This window comes from Parasteatoda tepidariorum, chromosome 6 (genome assembly GCF_982258835.1).
Source record: "Parasteatoda tepidariorum strain Cologne lab strain chromosome 6, Ptep-v5.0, whole genome shotgun sequence".
Classification (NCBI taxonomy): Eukaryota; Metazoa; Arthropoda; class Arachnida; order Araneae; family Theridiidae; genus Parasteatoda; species Parasteatoda tepidariorum.
Genome location: NC_141760.1, coordinates 59,671,784 through 59,696,214, shown reverse-complemented (window position 1 = coordinate 59,696,214; position 24,431 = coordinate 59,671,784). Strand labels below are relative to the sequence as shown.

Here is a 24,431-nt window from a genome sequence, read left to right as displayed (position 1 = left end):
CACTTTATGTAGTGTATTATTATTATTATAAAAACAGTTGAATTTAAATTATAATTATGAAATATTATTATTAAAAAATATTTTTCAACCAGACAATTAAGTTTAATATAATTTATTTAAATAACCGTAATAGCTATCTCCCCTAAAACTGTCTCAAAAAATTTATAAATTAAAAGAAAAATAATAATTTAGAAAATTTTGGTACCCTTTGAAATAAATGATAAATAAAAAATAGATATACTTCACCAGAAAAAAAAAGTAGGAAAAGACACCTTTATTTGTACTTTAGTAAAAACTTTATTTAAATTATTAATTAAAATATAAATTAGTCGAAAGAAACAATTAATATATTTAAATAAATCCAATATAATGTTAATAAATAATTTAGTTTTTAAAAATTCTATGAAAAATTTTATACGCTTTAAGGAAAAAAGAAATAATGTTCTTTTATTTTTAAATTTTTTGTTGTTGGTGAAACAATGACAACCCATTACCAATTTCACATACACAGGTAGAAAAGCATAACTTATAGCTATTGTACCTATGAATTAGTTTCTGTAAAGTGGCGCTGTTGTCAACGTCGGCGCGATAGCTCTGAGGCTATCTTACCGATAGTCGGTGTAATAGACACTGCCTTAAAATAAACGCAAAGTGAATGTTTTTATATTGTTAAGAATGCAGATAAAAATATAATATTACAGCCTTATTTTTTTCTCATTTTCTAACAAAGAAAAAGAATCTTTTTTTTATTAATAAATATAAAAGGATCATATTTATTAAAGTAAAAATGACTGCTATGCAAGGAGCATTATCAGCGGCTGAAAGATCTATGCGATCTGTGTTTGGTTTGTATTTCTTTAGAACAAATTCTATTTCAATAATTTAGATATTAAACAGATATTAAATTGAAGTTAGAATTGTTACTCATTTTGTTATTCAACTATTATTTTAATTTGGAATTGCTTGCAATTACCTATAGAATTTTTTTTTTCTTTTTGCATTATAGGATCCGAAGAATAAAGTACTCTTATTTATTCTTTTTTCTATTAGCTTTATTTCTATTTTACTATGTGTTTGATTTTTTGTAGAGTTAAGTTTCTAATTATTTCGAGGACCAATTATTTATTGTAATATTTTGTAACCAAAATAGGATTTTTGTATGTACATTGCTATATGTATATTGCTATATTTCTATTGTATTGAAAAATAAACTTGTCAAAAATTTATAAGAAGTTTTGTTCTAGTGGGGAACATTCCATATGAAGCCACTGAAGAACAATTAAAAGATATATTTGCTGAAGTGGGTCCTGTCGTAAGCTTTAGGTGATTATATATTATGATTTTTATGTAATTTCCACCCCTTTCTCAATTTTGTGTAACTAGCATGCAATTAAATTTATAATTTTGTGTTACTAGAATGTTTCTTTAACTGCTGTGCACATGTTGTTGAATCAAAACTGATGTTATGCGTTCTCTAAAATTGACCTTCAAATAAAATCTTTTCACTAAATATGGTAGTTTTCAGCTAAAACTAACAAATTTGAAGACAAATGAGTCTCCTTTTTGCTTATTTTAAGAACAGAGTTTTTCTTTAAACTTTTGTATCAATAAAATGTGTGTATAAGTTTTACACCTTAAATAAACTGTTTTAAGACAATTTATATTAGTTTCGTTAATTTTACCTTGATGTGTTGATTTCTTATGTTTCTCTTATTTTGTATATAGAATAAAATTAACTTTAAACTAAATTAAGTTTTTGTTTTTAAGATTAGAAAAGTTTACTCTGAACTTTTAACATACATTCTGTATTGTTATAAAATTTATTTTTTTAAAAATTGAAGTCAGTATTTAGTAGTTAGTGTGCATTTTTATTTCATAACATATTTCACACTTCTTTTTACTCAAATTTGATTCTCTTTTCCATAATTTCCAATATGGTTTGTGTAACTTTGTATGTTATATTTTCACTATTGAAGTTGGTTTCCTACTCTTTTTAAAATGATTTGTTTTCAATTATTAAGTGATTTTCATCAATCTTAGTATTTATTTAGCTAATGTTTTTATGTTACCATGCTAATATTTTATATTATAATACTATATGTTATTATTATATTGTTTTACTATTTTATATTGTATTTTTATTATATATGGTAGGACTAGATGATGTTAGAAATTTTATATTGTGATACATTGTATGATAGACAATATAGCAATGTATCGCGCCATAACATAGGATCGGAATTTTTTTTAAAAATCAAGGCTGCACTATCCGAAATTTTAAATCAATCAAAGATAAAAAAATGAGAAAATCTATAACAAAGAAAATTGTTAATTGAAAAAAAAAAAAAGCAAATTCTTCTATAACATCCATAGCATTGCTTTATTTTTTTCAATTAAAATAATAAAGATGGATTGACTTAAGACTGATGCAAAAGCTTTGTTTTATTATTATTTTTAAATTGAAAATGACTTAAGATTTATTATTTTAAAAATAATAAAATTCTAAAAAAATGTTTTACTTACATGCATTAAAAAAGAAAAAAGAAGAGTAATTGTACATTTAAGTAAGGCAATTTCTAAATCATTTGCTGAACAAAAACTTGCTTTTGAACCATTAGACTTTCTTTTACTTATTTATTTAAAATAATAATGTTGTATTGACTAATGACCAAATGTAATAAATGTCAAAACAAGAGTAAGTTTTGATTTCTTTCTTTATTATTATTTATTTAATTTATTTATAAGGTATTATTTATTTAATTTATTTATTATTAATCTTTTTAAGAATTTTTTTTGTTGAAAATAAAATTGTATCATTTAAAAAAAAAAATGATTAAAAATCTGGTGAATTTTTTTAATTCATAATTTCTTTTCATTAACAGATTGAGTTCAGAACAAAAATTCAGGATGAAAATAAGTCAAAATAATCGATCGCAAAGTAACAATTGGCCTACTAAACTGAATTTACAAATAACAATGAATCTCAGCAGACAAAAAAAAAAAGAAGGGCAAAAAGTCATGAAACAATGCGCAATGATCGCTAGGTAGAAGTCCCACTGAAACTAATTTACAAAAAACTTTATCCCGACTAAATAAATTGCATATCGACTGCAAACTGATATAGGTCTCGCTGAAAATAATCTTCAAGAAGCGTAAAGTCCCCAGGGGAAAAAGGATGCATAAAGAAAATTTCTACATTTCAGCGCTAATCCATGCATAAAATCGTGAAATTCCTTGCATAAATTCCATTTGCTATATGCAGTGTTTTCATCTCAGAAAAAAAATGGGTGAGAATTTCTCACCCTTTCTCAAAAACAGGGTGAGATTTCAAAAAGTTAAGTGAGATTTCAAAAATTAAAAAAAAAAAAAAAACGCAAAGAAACTAGAAAAAAAAATAATTTCTTTAATTATGATGCATTTTTAACATCTAATTTTTAAAGCATTGAATATTTTTGCTTCATCATCATATGGAAAATGTTCTACATCTACTTTTTCATTCAGCTATTCTCATTAGGTTGCTCAAATGCGCATTTGTTTCGTTTTGATCGCTTCTACCCACATTTGTTTCATTTTCATTCGTCCGTTTCGGAGTAGAAAATATTGGCTTTACAAGGTATTTGTCCATCTTACATTAACGAGCAAAAACTTTTAACGTCTTACATGAAGAAACCTTACCTACGGTAAACACGTGGTTGCAGAGAAATGCGTTCTGAAAGAGGTTCCGTGGTTCGGAAGGATGGTGTTCTGTTGTTCTTAAAGGTTCTGAACAATACTGGTAAATAGGGAAGCTAGATAATGGGACAGATGTTGAAAATAATAAAAGATCCAGGAAGAAAAGTGAAACGGATTTTATTCTAAATGGCGCAAAAGAGAAATTTTTTTCAAAATGCGAGAAATTCGCGAATTTAGAAATTTTTTAATAGAATGCGCGAATTTCTCGCGGTAATCATTTTTTAATGCGAGAATATAAAAAAATATGCGAGATTCTCGCGTTCTCGCGCTGTAGTGAAAACACTGCTATATGTCATTCAACATCACAAAATAAATATTGTTTTTGTAGCAAGACGAAATTAATATCTTCGCAGCTAGACTAAATTGTCTTCGTCAGGGTGGTAACAGCATTAGCATATGCAGAGATGACAAAAATATTACAATTAAGACAGTATTAAAGCTTTAAAAAATTAATTTTAAATCAGTCCTGTGAGATATTTTCTTCGGCTACTGTAGTAAATTTTAAAATATTAGTATATATATAACTTGGTATGTTTATGATCTTACTTTATAAGAAATAATTAATGATATTTTTTGCATTACAAACAAAATATTTTTAAAATTTGAGTAATATTAGGTTCAATGCCAAAAGAAAAATACTTAATCTTCTTCAGAACTTTTTAGATTAACAAATTAATTTTATATTACTATTTTTAAAGTCTGTTACCATTATCTTTCTTTGAAAAGTATATGGCGAAATTTAGTAAAAATTGCGAGTGGCATATAAAATATAAAAAGCTTTAAAATAATATACAAAAATATTACCTGATTTATTATTTTCAAATATTAGGCTTATTTACATATTTTAAGTTCTGGCTCTTTAATCTTAAAATTTGAAAATCATGTGTAACCTAGTAAAATTTTCTGCACAAAAACAAGATAAATTATTTGTTTATAATTGATTGATATATCTAAAGAAAGATAATTTTTTAAACTTATATGGATTATCTTCTTTAATGTAAGCTTTTTATGAACATTTAGTTTTCCTTTAAAATTGCGATAATCAAGAATTTTTTTTCCTTTAAAAAAAAAAAAATTCAGATTAGTGTATGATCGAGAAACAGGAAAACCAAAAGGTTATGGATTTTGTGAATATAAAGATCAAGAAATGGCTCTCAGTGCTATGCGTAATTTGAATGGTTATGAACTTAATGGCAGAGCTCTTCGTGTTGATAATGCTGCTAGTGAAAAAAGTAAAGAAGAATTAAAAAGTAAGCATTTTAGGTATCATTAGTCATCTTTGGACTTAGTTCTTCTTTCTAGATTTATTGATCTTTAATTGTAATATTAACAATTTTTCTTTTTTCTAGATTTGCAAGCATCATTAGGTGGTCCACCGGTTGAGGTAAATTCAGGTTTTTATTTTTCATTTAAAAATTTACTTTTTTTACTTGAGTCCCATTTTTTTGTTGTTGTTTTAAAACCTTTTTGCTTTGTATTGTATAGTTTTTTTTCTTCTTCAAAACTATTGTGTAGGAAGGAATTTATTTAAAGTGTTAAACTGCAAGATAAAGTAAATCAAAGTTAACTGAGCGAAGCAATTAACACAACATATTATTTTGTCTATTTAAAATGTTTCTAACTAAAACATATTTCTTGCAAAAAATTTTAAGTAAAAATGACTTTTTATAATATTTTTCTTTTTTTTTTTGTCAAACAGGAAAATGATTTTCTTTATTTTAAGTTGTCTTAATATGAACACTTTAAATATCAATGTTGTTTTGAGCAATTAGATTTATAAACTAAAACCCTCTATTTTTGACTAAAACCATCTCTTTGCCCATGCCCAAATCAGAGATATTTTTACCTTTCAGACATTTAAATGCAACTGAACTGAATGAAATTCTCTCATGTTTTTTATTCTATTTATTAACATGCTGTTTACTAACCTTGTTAAATTAAAGCTCACTTTGCACTAAATATTGACTTTCTTTTTTAAATTTATTTAAAAAAAATCTTAATATCTTTCTGTTATACAATAGTACCAAAAAATCTCTTAAAAATACAGAAGCATATGCAAAAATGAATTTTATACTAGTTTATCTTAAAATATTATAAATAATATTTTCTGTTATAATCTTTTTTTATAGTTAGGAATACTATAAAATGGGGTTGTAATATTACACAATAAATAATAAACAATAAAATAATTTTTATTTGCTTCTACTCATTTCTAGAATTATCGAATTAAAATTGTTTTAGTTACAGCTGAAATTGCATTTCTATGGAATTAGTACTTAATAAAGCAAGCTTGACAACTGGTTTTGTGAGAGCGGCTATCGGACAGTAAACAAATTATGTTATTATACAGTGTTTTCACTACAGCGCGAGAACGTGAGAATCTCGCATATTTTTTTCTTTTCTCACATTAAAAAATTATTACCACGAGAAATTCCCGCATTCTATAAATCAATTTCAAAATTTGCGAATTTCTCGCATTTTGGAAAAAGCTTCGAATTATGTCATTTAGAATAAAATCTGTTTCACTTTTCTACCTGGATCTTCATTATTTTCAACACTTGCCCCGTTATCTAGCTTCCCTATTTACCAGTAGGCATTGTTCAGAACCTATTCGAACAACAGAACACAACCCCTCCGAACCACGGAACCCCTTTCAGAACACATTTCTCTGCAACCACGTGTTTACTGTAGGTATGGTTTTTTATGTAAATTCAAATTTTTTTATGCACTAATGTAAGATGGACAAATACCTAGTAAAGGCAAAATCTTCTATGATGATGCAGCAAAAATAGTCAATGCTTTAAAAAATAGAAGACGTTAAAATGTATTATAACAAAAGACATTTTTTTTCCAAGTCTATTTGTATTTTTTCAGTTTTTAGAAATCTCACTTAACTTTCTGAAATCTCACCCTGTTTTTGAGAAAGGGTGAGAAATTCTCACCCATTTTTTTTCTATGATGAAAACACTGTTATATAACTTTTTTGCAATTTGTGAGTTCTCTAATTTGGGTACTTCAATTTTTTTTCTGCATTAATATTTAACAGCATCTACTTCTATTTATAATATGAACATATAATGTCACCTTGTGCCAGAAATTGTAGATTTGAAAAAGTTTCTGAACATTGTCATAAATATCTGAAGGTCGGGAGTGAATGAAAAATCGCTTTAGCATGCCAGTTATTCGGCTGGGAGATGAGAGTTTCCTGTTGGCATGTGACAGTCCGTACGAAAAGGTTGAGTTAATTTAATTCATTGTACACGGAGCAATATATATGTTAGTTTTCATACGCCTATTCTTTTTTTTGTGGTTATAATCTACTTTGATCCAAAAAACAAAAATAATTTTTTCATCGCATTCCTCACCTAATTTTGAAGAAATTTTTTTGTTAAGAGTTAGTTAAGTTTTTGCTTTATTATTTTTTTATATTTAAAACTTATCAATCTCCTTACAATATTTTCTTTCGGAGATGTTTCTCGAAAAAATTTTATTTTTAAAATTTTTCTTGTGAAGTAAATTTAAGTATTAATACTTTTAAATTCATTATTTTTAACCATTTTGTTTATTAGAGCCCTTATGGCCCTGAAATATCTGGAGATCAAGCTCCTGATGCAATAGCAAAAATCATGAGTAGTCTTCCTCCAGAACAGTTGTATGAACTTATGATTCAAATGAAGGTAAGTTTTGAAGAAAAAAAAATGCTTTTTTCCTCTATAGTTGAATTTTTTGATTATTTCTTAAAATGTATTTGGTTTTATTTTATTTATAAGGTTTGCATTGAAAATAATCCCAACGAAGCTCGTATTTTATTAATGCAAAATCCACAACTGTGTTATGCTTTATTACAAGCTCAGGTTATTATGAAGCTAGTTGATCCCATTCAAGCAAAAGTAAGTTTTTTCTTATAAAACTCTATTTTCTTCATTTTTTGACGATAATTTATGTATAAAATTTCAATCCCTTTTTCCTTGTATTTTTTCTTAGTACTGAAAATAATAAAAAAAGTTATTTTTTTGGTAAACTTGAAATTTAAACAGTTACATTGAAAGAAGAGGGGAGAAATTTAAACTTCTGTTTAATTAAAGAAAAAGTAATTAGGATTTGCACCACACAACAATAAAACTTTAGTGGTCCAATAGGACCATCTTGGTATTTATTTAGTGGTTCAGAAAACTTAATATAGTAGACAAACTTGAAAAAAAAATTCAACTTCACAGTTGCATAATTGATGTTATGGTATACATCAAAAATTCTTTATTGTTATCTATAACACCCTAAAACTAATTAGGTCTATTTCCCCATAATGAATATTTATTAAAATTACTTGAAAAAAAGGTAATATTAATAAATAGGTTCAACTTAGAACTTAAAAGGCAGAGATCAGATAAATGTATAAACAGAGAAAGTAATAGCTAACAAAATGTTTATTAAAATTTAATTTTATAAGAATTATAAAATTTTAAATAAGTAAATTAAAAAAAGAGCAAAAAATATTTAATCATACCATCGATGATAAAAATATCATTAATGAGTAATTATACTATCAGTACATGAATGCAAAGCGCAGCACAACATGTAGATTTGAAGTTCCAACTTTTAATTTATAAAATTTTGAAATTTGAATACCACGCTTAGGACAATAAAATTAGTGCAACATATTTCTTTTAAATGCTTGGAATTCAATGCAGAAAACTATTTTTCTTTATTATTTTGTCAATTCCAAACATATTTTAAGGCCAAAAATTTGTCGCCCCTGCATATGATTTTAGTAACATTTGTAGATCCTTTGATGACAATTGTCGCCATGTTCACACACTTGCATGAACCCTAGTAGTAATAATATTTGCTGTATATGTTGAAAATCAGCTCAGTATAGTTGTTTCATATTTATAATATGTTTCAATATCTTTTTAATTTGATCAGTGAAACTTTTAACATTTCATAAATATTGATTTAGATATTTAGGAAATATTTATGATCTATAAAAAATTCTACTAATCAAGAAAAATTTTTTATTTTACCTTTTAGGAGTCATATTATTTGATCATGTTTTAACTTTATTTTTATTCTTATTTCAGACTATGCTACATGCTCAGAACCCCTTTACTTTATCAGCATCTGCACTGTTGCCAACACCTGAAGGGAAAACTAATGCTACACAAGCACCAACAGTAAATAACAAACATATATACATATTTTTTTAGCTGAAAATAGCTTTTGAATTAGCATTTAATTTTTTTTATTATTTTATAAAAAAATGTTTTTGCATGTTAAATAATTCTTCTAATTTTTTTTTAGCATTCTGCCTTTTCAACTCCACAGTACTTAAAAGTATTTCCATTTTATTTTTATTGTATAGATGTTTAAGAATTTTGTGTAATTGTATCGTTTTATATAGCATTGTTTTTTTTAATATAATTGTTTAGAATTTGTCTTTTGTTTATATTTCCTCATTATAGTTTTTGCTAGTTTTAACATGTTTTACAACTCTTGGATCAAGGGTTGAGAAAAACTTGATACAATGAAACATAATCTACTAATTTTTTCCTAGTCACAATATTGAATGTGCAAAAATGTGATTAGTGCACACTTTTAGTCTTGTGTTTTCTCTGCCTAATAAATTTTTTCAAAAAATTTCTAATCAATATCATTATACAGTAGAGCGCCGATTATCCGAACCCTTATTATCCGAACGTCCAATTATCCAAACTGTGTTCGAATTCTTTATTTTTTTTTTTTAAAGTTTAGTTTACTTTTTAACTTATTGACAATTTTTCCAAATTTAGAAGAATAAATAACATCCACTACATCTGAAGACCATATTTAATTTACAACTTTTTTCAGCAGTTTTCTTATAGTAGCCATACGTACATGTATTGTTATACAGTTAAACCTACATACTCCTTTAGCCCTCTTCAACTGAAAATTATCTTCAAAGAATGCGAGCTTCATTTTAACAATCTATAATAGTTGGAATGTGGAAGGTGTTTATGAATATATAAGTGTTGAAGCTCTACAATTGGGGGATGGGTAGTTGTCACCTATGTTTAATGATTAGTGATTATAGTGCTTGGAATCTTAAATCTTGGAATAAAATTCTTAACAGAAAAAAAAACGAAACTGAAGTTTTGGAATCAGTAGATCTTTCGGGTGAAAAGAAGCCAGGTTATACAGCAGACGAAATAAAAGACTGGTGTCGAGACACTGAAAATGACTCAGGATTTCAAATTTTAAATGATTAAATTGTAGCTGAAATATTTTGAATCAAAATCGGAACTCCACAGTGGAAGAAGTAGGTGGTCAAGTTCAAGATAGTTAACCTTCTCGTATAGAAGCATGCAATTCATTAGATATTGCAATGAATTGGCTAGAAGGTTAAAATGAAGTTGATCCAGTTCAGTTGATTTATTTAAAAAGAAAAAGGGATATAGCTGCACAAAAAGAGCATCTTCTTTGAAACAAAAGTCTTTGCTGGATATCTTTTGCAATGGGAAATAAAGAAAATGTGGTAAGATCAGTAATTGACAAAAAAATTATAGAAAAGCTGAAATATGTTAAAAATAATTCAAATTGAAAAAAAAAAAGTTTAAAAAAAAAATTGAAAAATTGAAAGAAAAAAAAGGTTTTAAACATACCAGAGCTATTTTAGATAGTACTGACAGTCCTAAGCCTAGAAAAAGTGTGAAGGAAAGTTAGTGCATGAATAATAATAATTTAAACTAGATTTTAAACAACTTTCCAATTATCTGAACCACGTTCGGTGCCGAGCGGCTCGGATAATCGACGCTCTACTGTGCTTGAAAAATAATAAAAAGTAAAGGTTCTCATGTATCACTAGGGCCTTGGTATATGACACAGAATGAAACACTCCAAACAATGCGAGAAAAATTTGATTATCAGTCAGCTAAATAAAAGTACAGATATTTTAGTTCTAGATTAAAAATAGATGTAAAATTTTGAGATCTTTTTCTATTGAAATTTTTGCTATTGATGTTCGTTGTATAGGAAGTTCTTAAACATAATTGTAAACAGTTCGACTTCTAGAGGTTTTCATTGTAACCTTGTAAAATCACTTGGTGTCGTATCAACACTTAACAAAATTTTCATGGTACTGAAAATGATGTGAAATATCTTTATTTTTTTGTTTACTTCCCTTCAGAAAATTTTAGTGCAAAAGCAAAGGGCGGAAGATTGATGTATTTATAAATTTCTTTTTCAGCTTGGCTTTTGAAATTGATTTCACTTTCAATTCTAAAATAAAAATATTCTACTATTATTTTCTTTACATGCTTTTTTTTATTTTATTGTTGTTTTGCTATTGCTAAAAGTTTTTGAACTTGCAATTTTCTTAATTAGCTTTACAGAGCTCAAAGCTTTAGAAGTCTCTGTCAAAACTAATATCATCAATTAGAACTTTAAAATGCCCTCATTTATCCCGTTAAACATTTGATTGTATATTATTTAAACTTTCAATGCAATTCTTGTGAAATTGTGTATTTTTTTTATATTAAGCATTTGTTCAGCTTCCATAAAAGTGAGTTTCTCTATTGGATTAGGTTTTTTTTTTTTTTTAAATTGATAATTTTATTTTGTTTAAAAGCTATGTTTATTTCTAAATTGCAACCTTTTTTTTCAAATGCACGTTTTTTTAAAGACTGTATTTTTTGATTTTCCTTCCTACTTCGATTAGTAATCAATTACAAAACCTATGTCATAACTAAGTACTATAGATGCTCATGAACCTTAAAAAAGAGATTTCTTTTTACAATATAATTTTTATAATAATTCAATTAAAGCGTGTAAAAATTTTTGCCAACATTATGCTCTCATATATTACTCAATTTAGCTGTTGTATCATAATAATAAAAATAACACTAGGTTTCTTTAACATTAGACATAGATTAATGCTTTGCATTTTAATCAATGTTACCACTACAATTTGAATTTTGATGCCTAAAAAAACAAAATCAAGCTAGAGTTTCAATCTGAAACCACAGAAGTTACATTAAATTATTATTGCAAAGGAAATACGTTAAAATATAAAACAAATGTTTACTGCTAATATATTGAAATACTAAAAGAAAAGGAAAGGAGTCTATATTAATAGATGACACATTAATGTTACTTTTTATTTAAATGTTATAGTAGAGTGCGTCCCCTCAAAAAAAAAAAAATATATATATATCTTTAATAACTTTTTATCTAATGATTGAATGATTGTATCTTCACATACTAGAGACTCAATCTTAATGACTTTAGGATCTAACTTTAAATATGCAATTTAATTTGTGCAGACTTTATTTTAATTTAAAAAAGCAGACATGAAAACATACTTTTTCTCACAGAAAATCTCTGTTAATAATTGAATAAAGAAATTTTTTTTTGCAAAATTCTAAAACTTGTTTATCTAAAGATATCATGCAATTTTATTATTATTATTTTTAAATGATTATTTGCTATTTTTTTTATTTGATTTACTTATAGCTAGAAAAATAATAAATTATAAGACTTATAAATTTTCACACCAATTTAATATACATAAATTCAAATAATAAAATTCAATGATTGTAAGGAAGTAATCAAATAGCTCTTGAAAAGATTAAAAATATGTATGATTAAAAATAAGATTTCTTTTAAATGGTGAAACACTCTAAAAGCGAACTTAACACTAAGGGGCCTGAACTTTTGACTGCTCTCCTGCGCAAACAATAGGATTAATGTTTTCCATATTGCAACTACTTTCCCTATTTTGAATATCAAAGAATCCAAATGTGTAAAAAAGAAAAGAAGGTGTATGTTTATTCAAAGAAAGTAAGATTTTGTGTTTGATTTTGTAGCTTAAAGCATTGTCTATACAAATTATATTGCATATAATTTGTATAGGTTAGACTTTTAAACTAGTAAGACTTAGTTCTAGAGAAAAAATCTTATTAAATCCCAATTTATTCAGGGTTTTTGTATTTTATTTCAAGACTTTAATTTTATGAAATTAAACGAGGCCAAAATCTTGTAAGAATGTAAAAAACTTGCTAAAATATTTGCTTTTTTTTTTCTCTTTCTCTCTCTAGTGATAGATTATTCCAATATAGGATTTTAATGTTCAGTTATAATCAAATTTGTAGTTAAATTTTATTACATGATTAAAATTATAAATATTTAAAGTGAATGCATAATATATTTATTCATAGTAAATCATCAAAAGTTTAGCATATAAAAAGTGAATGTATAATAAATTTTGTCCAAAACAAGATGAATACAAAATAAGGCTCTCTAAAATTTTCTTTTGTTTTTTAGATATTAAGATTTTTTCTAATGTTTTCTTTTATAACTTTTACTCTAGAATGTTCCTGGTATAAATGAAGGTCCTCAATTTGCACCAGGTACTTACTTTTACTCATTTATAAATGTGTTCTATATATCTTTTGTGTTTCATATGTTTTATTGAAATATTTTAAATAATTCATGTGGAAAAAGTATGATGACTAATATTTATATTTATGAATAAATTTAGAAAGATGACAAGCTATCTGAACACAAATGACAAGTAATCCAATTAATAATTGCTTGTTTGCATTAATTTGGACTGTCAGAGAAAATTAATACTTGAATTTTTTTTTTACATTAAAATATACCTAATTTAGTTATGGGATAATCAATCAAATCTAATGTCTTAGACTTCTAGATGTTTGATATCTTATAAAAATGTGTTAAAATAAAGTAATTGTAAACAAAAGCTACAATTTTATTTTAAAAAATATTGGGAAAAAAAACTCTTTACTTTTTTACAAACAAGTGTATGAGAAGAAATCCTATTGACTGATTTAGTGTTTTATCTTGTTTGTAGAAACTTTTTCATTTTGCCATTGACTTTTATTTTATCTCTTCTATTAATTTATGCAACTTTATTTTAATTTTAAAACATAATACTGAAAGATTTCCTTTGTGTCGATAAAAATTTAATAGCCTTTATATGCAATGGCATATTCTTATTATTGTAACTGAATAAAGTTTAATGTATTAAGAAATTTGAAATTTTCTGGTTAAATTTTTGAATTCAACTCTTCTTTCTTTCTGAAATATTTAAATTTTAAAATTAAAATTTTAAATAAACTAAGGTATTAAAAATATCTTAATTTTTTGTTTTTCCTTTGTTTGATTTCAATTTTACTTACTACATTTAAGTCTAACTTTTTTGCAACATTCTCTCCGTCATTATAGCTTAGCAGTGTTGAGAAGTTACAACATTTGATAATGTGCCAAGAAACTACAGTTTTTTAGCAACTGTGTTTGATAAATTTTTTTTAAGAGGTGGAAATGTAGATGTTCACATACATTTTACATATGACATGTTTACATAACATATTTAACTTTTAGATTTTTTTTAACATTCATGGACTTTTTGCTAGGTATTTGTGAAAAAAATTCGTACAGTATCCTCTATTATTTGAAGTACTCTGTATTATTAATCTCTTTTAGTGATAAGTTTTAACATCTGTTTGATTTTCTCAATCTTAAAAGTCTTATCTAAAATAAAAATAAAATTTGGACCCATGATATTTTGACGATGAAATTTTCATAATAGGAAAACACTAATATTATGCTAATTGTGTTATTAAATTTTTGTATTTTAATCCAATTTTCTACTGTTTATTGCTTATTACAAACTTTATGTGATTTATGAAACTCATATCTGGAAATTTTTTTTTTTTTGGCCCCTTGATTGCCCATTATTTTCAAAAACTTTTTTTTAACTATTTGTTTCTTTATCCCTTTTAGCTATACCTATGGATGCACCTGGCTCTTCACCTATACCTCCTAATACTGCAGCTGGTCCTCAAAGGCCACCTCCTCATAATGTGTCACCTGCAAGACCATCTTTGCTACCAGCTCCTGCTGCTGGACCAAATCAATATCCTGATAGAGGTTAGTTTAAATGTGCTAAAACTTAATGTACATTATACTTAAATGCTTTCCATATTTGAAAAAGGAACTTCTGTTCTTAATTTAAAAAAAACGGTTCCAATTGATCACATCATTTTTATATTATTTTTCAGCCATTAGCACATTTTTTCCCCTTCAAATCCCGATGTTATTTCAACACGTTAATTTTTAATTTGAGTCATCCTTTTTGACATGCAATGATTCTATCATAAATCCACATCTTTTACTGATTGTTTATCTTTTTTTTTATCTATTTCCGCAAGGTTTTTTTTCTTTCTAGTTCTGCCAATTTTAGTATGATGTTTATTCAACAAATGAATTTGAGTTATCACTTTTCGTTGTGCTTGGTTTGCAATGATGTAGTACACTCCCTCCATTCTTCAATCGCTTTTTTTCAGTTATTATCATTTTATCGCCCATTTCCACGGTTTTTGAAAAGCTGGTGTTTTTAATATGATGTTATGACTGACATGTGTAGAATGACTGTGTGGTTAACAATATTATCACTTTTAACCACGCGGTTCGTCATTCTGTCATAAATCCGCATCGTTTTCCGATTGTTTTCCCTCCAGTTTTTTTTTTTAAACCATTTTTTTTTTGTTCTTTGTGCCGTTTTCATATGATTTTTCAAATTCGGAAGCAACTAATTTGATGTTAAATGTCACGCAAGGCTCGAATTTGACATGCTTGGTTTGCAATGATTCCTTTTATTCATTTAGGTATGCATTTCACTATTCTTATATCTTCCTCAACGAATCTTGAACAACATAATTGAAAAGCTCAAACCCATTTTTTCAATCAATCCTCATGAAGCTCTTATTTCTGAATACATTTGAGTCGGTTTTATCAGAAATTGAGAGAAAAGAAATTATCAATTTAATTACACACCAAAAAGTATAATATTTTTTAAATGTTGTATATCCCGGAGTTTAAAGAGCCGCAGTAAAGTAGTATTTAGAAACCAAATGATTTGTTATTCAGTTTGTAGCATAGAGAAAAATGTCATAATCTTAGCTGTGAATTAATTTCTTTCCTTTTTTGATAATTATTTATTTTATTTGTTCGTTATTTTATTTATTAAAAGGATAGTTAAGTATAAAATATTTAAATCCATAATATATTGGATGAAAAAATTAACATGTTATTAAAATATTAATAACAAAATACTCAAAGTTTTTATTGAAAAAATTAATTACATTCTGATATATATGCTAAATTTTACAAAGGTTCCCTGCTTTTTACCTTCGCCTTTTGGAATTAGACAAATCTATTTTATAAGAAGTTTATATTCAATATTCAACCACATTTACTGAATTTATCACTTTCTTTGTTTTTGGAATAATAAATAAGTGAAATAATTAAAAGTTCTAGTGGTTTTTAATAAGTAAAAATTATTTCACTTTGGCCATAGCAATCCTATAAACTAGGTAAACTTGATGTCTACAGGTATCATTAGTGTAATCAGTATAAAACTTATAAAAGTTACTTTCAACATCATTTATTAGTAAAGATTGGATGCTTAACACTACAAGAAATATTTCTATATTTTTGAAATTATTTTTTAAAAGTATTACATGCATTATATTTAACTCTTAATAAATTTTATTTATGAATGTGCTAATTCAACACGTGCAATTAAAACAAAATAATTTAAATCAGGAGACATATATATAAAGTTTTTCTGATAACAGAGCTGAACCAATTTCAAATCTTAAGATCTTATAATTATTTAAATATGTGATACTACTGTTAAAATTTTTTTAAATCTAATTTTTAGGTATGAATCCTCGATCACTTGGCGATCACGATCTGAGGCAGATGCCCATGGTTGACAGAGATATGCGTGGTCCTCCAGTGATGGGTGGAGATAAAGATATGAGACATCAAGCGGTTGATGAGGACTTTAGAGGAATGGGTGGGCCTGGAAGAATGCCTGATAATCGTTACTCTAATAATCCTGGCATGCCTCATGGTGACATTCGAAATATGCCTTCCAGCGACATGCGCAACATGCCTCCTGGTGACATGCGAGGTAGAAGCGCTGCACATCCAGGAGACATGCGCAACATGCCACCTGGAGATATGAGAAATATGCCTTCTAATGACATGCATCGGATGCCACAAAGTAGAGGTATGCCGTCTCATGACCCTCATCCATCAGCTGGTGGACGAAATATGCCTCCTATGGACTCTCGAAATATTCCCAACCCTGGTGGTCGTAATATACCTCCTGTAGATGCTCGTGGTATGCCTATGGGGGATCATGGTAATAGAGGACCCCATTTCGATAGACCAATGGGTCCAGGACGAATGGATGATCACATACCTCCTATGAATCCTAATCCAGCTGCTGCTCGGCCCCTTCAGGTAAAGCTATTTCTTAAGCTATGTGTTCATTAATTAGTTACATTTTATGTTCATTGATGTAATTAATTTCATGGTGCAGCAAATATCAGAGTTCGTAATTGTTCTCATATTTCTTATTTTCCTTATAAAAATAATTTATGCTTATTTATCTTGATCTTTAGCTATTTGTCCAAATATTCCTGACTTTTGTATGTGTTCAAAATATCCAGTTTACTAAAAATACAAATTTTAAGAATAAAAATTTAAGAATTTAAAGATTTTCAAAAATTTTGCATTATAAAATTTTTATGCTGATAAATTCATAGTTTGTCATATATTTATTTATTATTTTAAGCAATTGCAGTAATAAATTTTGTAGATGGTTTTTTGTAGTTTCAAAATTATTGACTTGTTTCCTTCATCCGATTTTAAAAATTAAAAATTCCAGTCAATAATACAGTAATCATATCATAAAATAAATTTTGTAGATGGTTTTTTGTAGTTTCAAAATTATTGACTTGTTTCCTTCATCCGATTTTAAAAATTAAAAATTCCAGTCAATAATACAGTAATCATATCATAAAACTCTTAAATGTTGAATTGAGGGATTATCCTCTGAATTACTTTTGTGAAAAAATGTTTAGCCACATATTCACTCTTTGAGAATATTAAAATCATACATTGAAATTTTTTAATAGAGGAAGTCTTGGATTCTACTACAAGTTTTAGTAAGATAACAGGTATAAGAGAACACTTAAATGTTGAATTGAGGGATTATCCTCTGAATTACTTTTGTGCAAAAATGTTTAGCCACATATTCACTCTTTGAGAATATTAAAATCATACATTGAAATTATTTAATAGAGGAAGTCTTGGATTCTACTACAAGTTTTAGTAAAATAACAGGTATAAGGGAACACTAATTTATACACGAATTAATTTAACTATAATTATAATACACAAATTAAATATACTGTGTATTTTAATTATAGTTATAATACATAGTATATTTATTGATCTCAAACTGCTATTAGTTGTTCTGTATTCCACATTAATAAAATTATATTGGTAACTGTTAAAACTTTCTGTTGCAAAAATTAAAAATAGTTAATTTTATTTCTCCTTTTTGATAAAATTTGCAATTATATATTTCAAATTCATGAGTTTTGATTAATAATTTAACTTACCTTTTTAGGTCTGTCGTTTACCTTTTTTAAAAATATATGTATACTGTTCTAAAAATATCCTGACGTTCTTTGGTCCACTACAATTCCTATACAGGGTGATTCTAAAAAGATGGGGAAAATTTTAGGAAGTGATAGTACACACCCAGACAAACAATTTTTATCAAAGAATGCAGGGTCGAAAACAAAACCCAAAACCGCTATAGGGCGTCAAAGTTTATGTTCTTGTATGAGGCAAAAACACACAAAGAACGATGAAGTTAAGTTATAAAAGCAAATTTAATGGCATGTGATTACAATAAGTGTTCAAAACAGTGGCTGGCAGCGGCTATGCTGGTACAACGGCGAGGAAAAGATAGGCGAACTTTCCCTGCAGCGGCCGAAAGCTTGGCGACAAATAACATAGCGCAGTATCTCGCAATAGGAATGGAGCTTTCTCGTTTGCATGAAAAAACTTTCCAAATGTGCCAGCACTTTTGCGTTTTGTTTACGACCATGCATTCTTTGATTAAAATTGTTTGTCTGGGTGTGTACTATCACTTCCTAAAATTTTCCCCATCTTTTTAGAATCACCCTGTATATATAAAGAAAAGTCTTTCTTTAACTCTTATATTTATTCTCAATTATCTACATCTCAAAAGTTTTTGCGGTTAATGATATGATTGAAGACAGATAGTTTGCTTTATTCACACAATGAAGACTGTTGATTCTTAATTCTTTGTATGAATTCATTGTAAAGATTTTATATAATTTTATATTTAAATTATATATACCAGATAGTGGAACACCCTATTTTACTTTGAACCAGCATTTAAAAGCACATGAAGCAGAATAACTATATCAGGGTAAAAAAAAAAAATTTATGTATATTTTTAAACATTGACACTTACGATATGAATTACAAAAAAAAAAAATTTCAATCTTTGCGTGTTTTTAGATACAATTTCGAAAATGTCGATTTCAATATTTACTATTATTTGCATATTTGCTTATTGGTTTATGCTTTGCAACTTAAGATTTGTTATATCTCTATCCCCTGATATTATTTGCTTATTTTGATCGCTTTCGTCAATATCATTGGGAGCAGGCATTAAATTTAGATATTGAATCAATTGAAAAGTAATAGGACATATTTGCAGTTGATGTAGACGTCATCGAATCTGGAAGATCTTCAGATGCAATTAACCCCCCTAGAAGCTTCAATGAACTCATTTGTAATGTATTTGAGTCCATAGTGTCCAATGCTATGTAAATCAAATTCAGAGCTTAAAGAACATTTATTTTTGCTTTAGAAGAATCGTGCAGGCAAACAAAATCAAGAAAAAGAAATAATTTCTCAACTAGTTGTTTAGTGTGTTCTTAAATGATTGGATACATACAACGATTCAAAGGTTCAGATTTGCTGGAGAAAATTCCACTCGCAACTTTTACAATTTAAGCTCCCATACTTCCTTTCCTCTCTCACAGACAAAGGAAAATAAGATAGAATGTGAAAAGAGCTACAAAAAGCTAATAAACAAGCCTTTTTTTTTTTTGAAAGGAAGAGAAAAGTTAGGAAAAGTTTGTGCGAACATTGAAGAGATAAAATGATTTTGATCAGTTAGAAAGACTTGTAAAGCAGGATTTTTTCAAAAAGAGTAACATAAAATCCTGGATAATTTAATGTTATCGGTATAGTCAATTTTCACAGACCAGCAGAAAATGACGTAGGAAGCAAGATAATGTTTAAAATGAACAATGTAAAACTGGGGCTCCATTGTATATCTATGTAAGCAATTTTCTATAAGTAAGATCTCACCAGCCAACAATATTTTAATTAATTAATGTTTTAGAATCCCAGATTAAATGCTGTTGGTGGTAACTCTCCTGCAGTTGGTGGGGCATCTCCAAGTCCTGCTTCATCATCCCGCTCTAATAATCAGGCATTAGCTGCAGCAGCTGCTGCTATAGCGCCTCATGACCAAGAAAAGGTAATATTATTTCGCAAATTTTTATGATAGACTTATTTGATAGTGTAATTCATAAATATTCATAGTTAATAGTGTATTTCATAAATTATTTTTTAGTTGCATTTTTTTCTTCTTAATTTTCGTCACTTTTATTATCAATAATGAAATTAAAACATTTTTTGTAATTATATATACCACAGCAGAGTCTGACTTAGAAAAATATATATTTAATTTCAAAATTAAAAGTAGCATTCGCAATTTTAAAGTTTGTGTTCTTAGGTAAAATATTTCTTTAATATAAATTATAGTTTTTCCATTAACAATCAGATAGGAAATTGTTTACCATTTCCCTGCTTTAAGCCTATTTTTTAAAAGATATGAATAAGAAAATTTCACAATCTATTTTTAAACTAAATTTTCTAATTTTATCTTATTTAATATAAATATTTATATATATATGTGTGTTATATAGGCTGCTTTAATAATGCAAGTTCTGCAACTTTCGGATCAGCAGATAGCCATGCTTCCTCCAGAACAAAGGCAAAGCATTTTGATATTAAAAGAACAAATTGCTCGCAGTACTCAAGCATCCTAATTTTTTGCTCTTTTTCAAGTAATTGTAGTAAAACACAGTTTTATTCTATATTTTGTAATAAACATATGAGCCTATGTATATTTGTTTCTCAATTTTTCTATTCTCTAAATGTGTGAATTAAAAGCATTTATTATTAAAAAAAATGACCTGTCAAAAAAAGTATTCTAACTTAGTTAATAAAATATTTTATACTACAAGTGTAATTTTTTAATTGATTAAGTTGTCTATAACGCTATCGCAGGAATATGTTTAGTGTTATTTAGTTTGTTCAATTGCTGATTTCTTTTAATTTCCATGGAATTTTTTTCAAACTGCAGAGTTCAGAAAAATCTTTTAACCGTCTAATTTATATTCAAATTAGAATTGTATTCAGGTTTACAAAACAGTTTTGTTTTTGTTTACTTTTTGAAGTCCTGTCTTAAGACTTCTCAAGGATTGTGACTGGGTAAAAAGTTCATCTTCAGCACCGTGGCAGAATCGCAGTGACACGGCGACATTGTCGCAGAACGTTACAGAGTTCTCACAGAAAGAATTTTCCTTTAGAAAGTAAAATTTTGGTTTTCTTTTCTGCAAAAAGTTTAACATTTTTTTTTCTTCTATAATTATATTTAAAAGATGCCTTTTTCGCGCTTCGGAGGGGAAAGAGATGCTCAAAATTTTCGATTCTTATTTGAGAAGAATGAAAAATAAAAAACATTGAAGCAAAAAATTAAAAAATTTCTTTTCTGCAAAAATGTTTCAAGGATTTTTTTCCTCCACAATTATATTCAATAGATGTCTTTTTCATGCATCAGAGGGGATGAAATACTCGTGATTTTTTAATTCTTATTTGGAAGGAAAAAAATTGCTTTTCCTTTCTTTCACGGATTTTACGATTTAAATTTTTTTATTTTTTTTTATGTGATGATGATTTACAAAATGCGAAAAAATAAATAATTTGTGTGTTTTCCTCTTACAAAATATGAGAATATTGCCCATGATATTAGAATAAAAAAATATTACTTAATCATTTAAAAAAATACATACAATTTTATTACATCCAAATAGGCTTTTTTTGTAAATACAGAGTTTCTGTTTCATTAAATTTAAAAATTTAATTAATAACATGTACATTAATTATTATTAATAGTTTCTTGCAGAAGGATATTAGTGCTAGAGTGGTTTGTCGCAGAAAGCCTAAAAAAATTCTTCAGATAAATGGTGCAACCCTGAAACTCTTAAGTAATCTTTCATGTTTTTTTTTTTTTTTTTTTTTTGAATTTTTTTTACAAAACGACTTATTGTTTGAAATTGTTCAACTTCTTCGTATGGAGTACATATTGATATTTATGTTTGGTGCCATGAAGCCACTTTTGACTCCTGTGCCATTAAATTCCACTTTCAGCAGAAATAGCAGTAAGACTCACCTTTGCAAAGGAAAGTTTACATTTACAGGGTTCCCACGCTCCTTAAAAGTCCTTAAAAACTGCTTAGTTTTTATTTTGAAAATTAAGGGCCCTTAAAAGTACTTAATTTTAATTCAAGGTTCTTAAAAGTCGTTAATTTCTAGTATCACTAGTTGGTTGGAAAAATTTTTATATCTTAGAAAAATATCCACAGTTAAAAAGTACGACTTTCGCTTAGAATGAGATCCTGCATCGAGGGTAGAACATTTGAATGCATGTGAGGGTAGGGGTTACAAGCAAGTAGAAGAAAACACGCTCTTATTGTTTTTATTTTATTATAAATTTTTTTCATTAAAATATTTTTTCTTTCTGGATCATTCTGAAAGAAAAAAATTTAGTGTGGGGAGAGGGGAGCGTGATACTGCAGGTGGGTAGAGGTCTTGACTTATTTTTAGACAGTACTTAGATACTTTATCAGCTGAAGACCTGCATTGACCTTCTTCATCCATAGGATTCGAGAAATTCAATTTTTCTGATAGCACAGGTGGTAGCTTTGATACTTCATTCAAATGTGAAATTGTTAGAAATGCCAGGAAAGTGTGTTTTTAATAATTTATGGGCACTTGATGAAAAATATAAGGAATGGCTAACAGCATCTAGTGATCGTCGCAAGGCGAAGTGTATTTTTTTATTGTGTCATATTTTCTTCTGAAGTTCAATTTTATAAATGACTCCATTTTTTAATATTAAGGATATTACGGATATTCGGCGAAGTATAATTTTAATCAGGAAAGTCATTTTTGTCGTTTTATCATCGACACTTTTTGTTTTGAAAAGAGTGAAATGTTTGTTTTCTTTTTTCACTTTTGCTGGGTTTTCTTTAAAGCGCGGCATTTTGACAGCGTTTCTGATATATTTTATCTCCACTTTTTCTTTTAAAGTTATACAGGTAATTGGATAACCAGTAAAATAGAAAATTGATTTTCTATGTTGCTAGTTTTGTTTTAAGAATTTAGGAAAATTTTCTGTTTCTCTTTTGCTTTTTTGATTAATTGTGTTTTTTTTATTTATTTTGATAGCATATTTTAAAGAGCCTTCTTTTTCGTCATTTTTTCTAAAGATCCGGTTGTGAGAAACACTCAAAGCATAATCTGCAACGTTAAATAATCTGCAACGTTAAATTTTTCTTATAAAAAATGAGAACGATTTTTTGTTTTTATTTCTGTTTGGCTTCCCCATTTTTTAAAAAAAAACAACAAAAACTCTTGTTTTTGTTATGATGCAGCAATTTTAACGAGCCCTAGTCTTAGACATTTTTAAATCGATGTATCGCGAATAATTGACTTAACGCACATATCGGCAGGCCGATATGATAACTTTTATTCTAGGCGAAGCATCAGGAATCTGATTTAAGACGATGCTCGTGGTTTAACGTGCGAGGATTCTTGCCTATGCTAAAGCTATCACCGCACTGACGAAGACTAGTTTGATTTCGTCTAGCTGCGAAGATGTTCATTAAATTTTTAGCTACGAAGATGATGTTCGTTTCGTGATATTGCATAACCAAGAGCGAGGATCAGCGTTGAAATATAGAACGTGATGCATAGTTACTTTATGCACCATTTTTGACCTTTGGATTTTATGTTTCTTGAAGATTATTTTCAGCGGGACTTATCTTGCGTTCACTGTGCGTTTTATTTCGACTTGATATAACGTTTCAAGTAAATTATTTTCAGTGAGACTTTTGCTACTTAGCAATCGTTGCACATTATTTCGTCACTTTTTTTTCTGTTTGGATTTAACGTTGTCTATTATTTTCAGCAGACCGACTGTTACTTTACGATCGCTGTTATCTTACATTTTCGTTCTGATAGTTCTGAACTTAATATATTACTGAAACGAAATCATGAATCTAAAAAAAAGATTCTTTATTGATCTTTTTAAAAGTGATACAGTTTAATATTTTATACATTTTGTATTTAAATAATTTATACTTTGTGATAAAAAGTTTTTTTTTAATTTATTTAATTCACGTAAATATAATAATTTAATAGAATTCTATTAGTTTTTAAACCAATAAATCTTCAGTCGCTTTCAGTTTAAAAAAAATTAAAACAAAGCCTACATTTAATTAATTTACTTTTATTTTTGAAGAAATTAAAACAGAGTTTGCGTTCTTTCTTTCTTTTTAATTTGGCTGTTAGTTAAAATTACTAAATTATTTTAAATTAAATAAAAAGTTAAGCAATGTTTTAACGCTTTTCAATAATTTGACAATAGTGCTCTTAAATATAGAATA

At 27.3% G+C, this 24,431-nt stretch overlaps 1 protein-coding gene across 2 annotated transcripts; it reads left to right on the top strand.

Annotated features, from left to right (window-relative positions):
- Nucleotides 1-710: 710 nt before the first annotated feature.
- Nucleotides 711-20,944, top strand: CstF64 (cleavage stimulation factor subunit 2 CstF64). Of its 2 annotated transcripts, XM_016072924.4 has the most exons (13): nucleotides 711-845; nucleotides 1,245-1,323; nucleotides 4,813-4,982; nucleotides 5,082-5,116; nucleotides 7,302-7,409; nucleotides 7,503-7,622; nucleotides 8,811-8,903; nucleotides 9,031-9,063; nucleotides 13,073-13,112; nucleotides 14,509-14,655; nucleotides 16,451-17,040; nucleotides 20,036-20,173; nucleotides 20,625-20,944. In XM_016072924.4, the coding sequence occupies exons 1-13, from the start codon at nucleotides 788-790 to the stop codon at nucleotides 20,745-20,747; spliced, it is 1,734 nt and encodes a 577-aa protein (XP_015928410.2). In that variant the 5' UTR covers nucleotides 711-787; the 3' UTR covers nucleotides 20,748-20,944. The 2 variants fall into 2 exon arrangements, with proteins under 2 accessions (XP_015928410.2, XP_015928411.2); XM_016072925.4 differs by lacking the exon at nucleotides 9,031-9,063.
- Nucleotides 20,945-24,431: the final 3,487 nt, after the last annotated feature.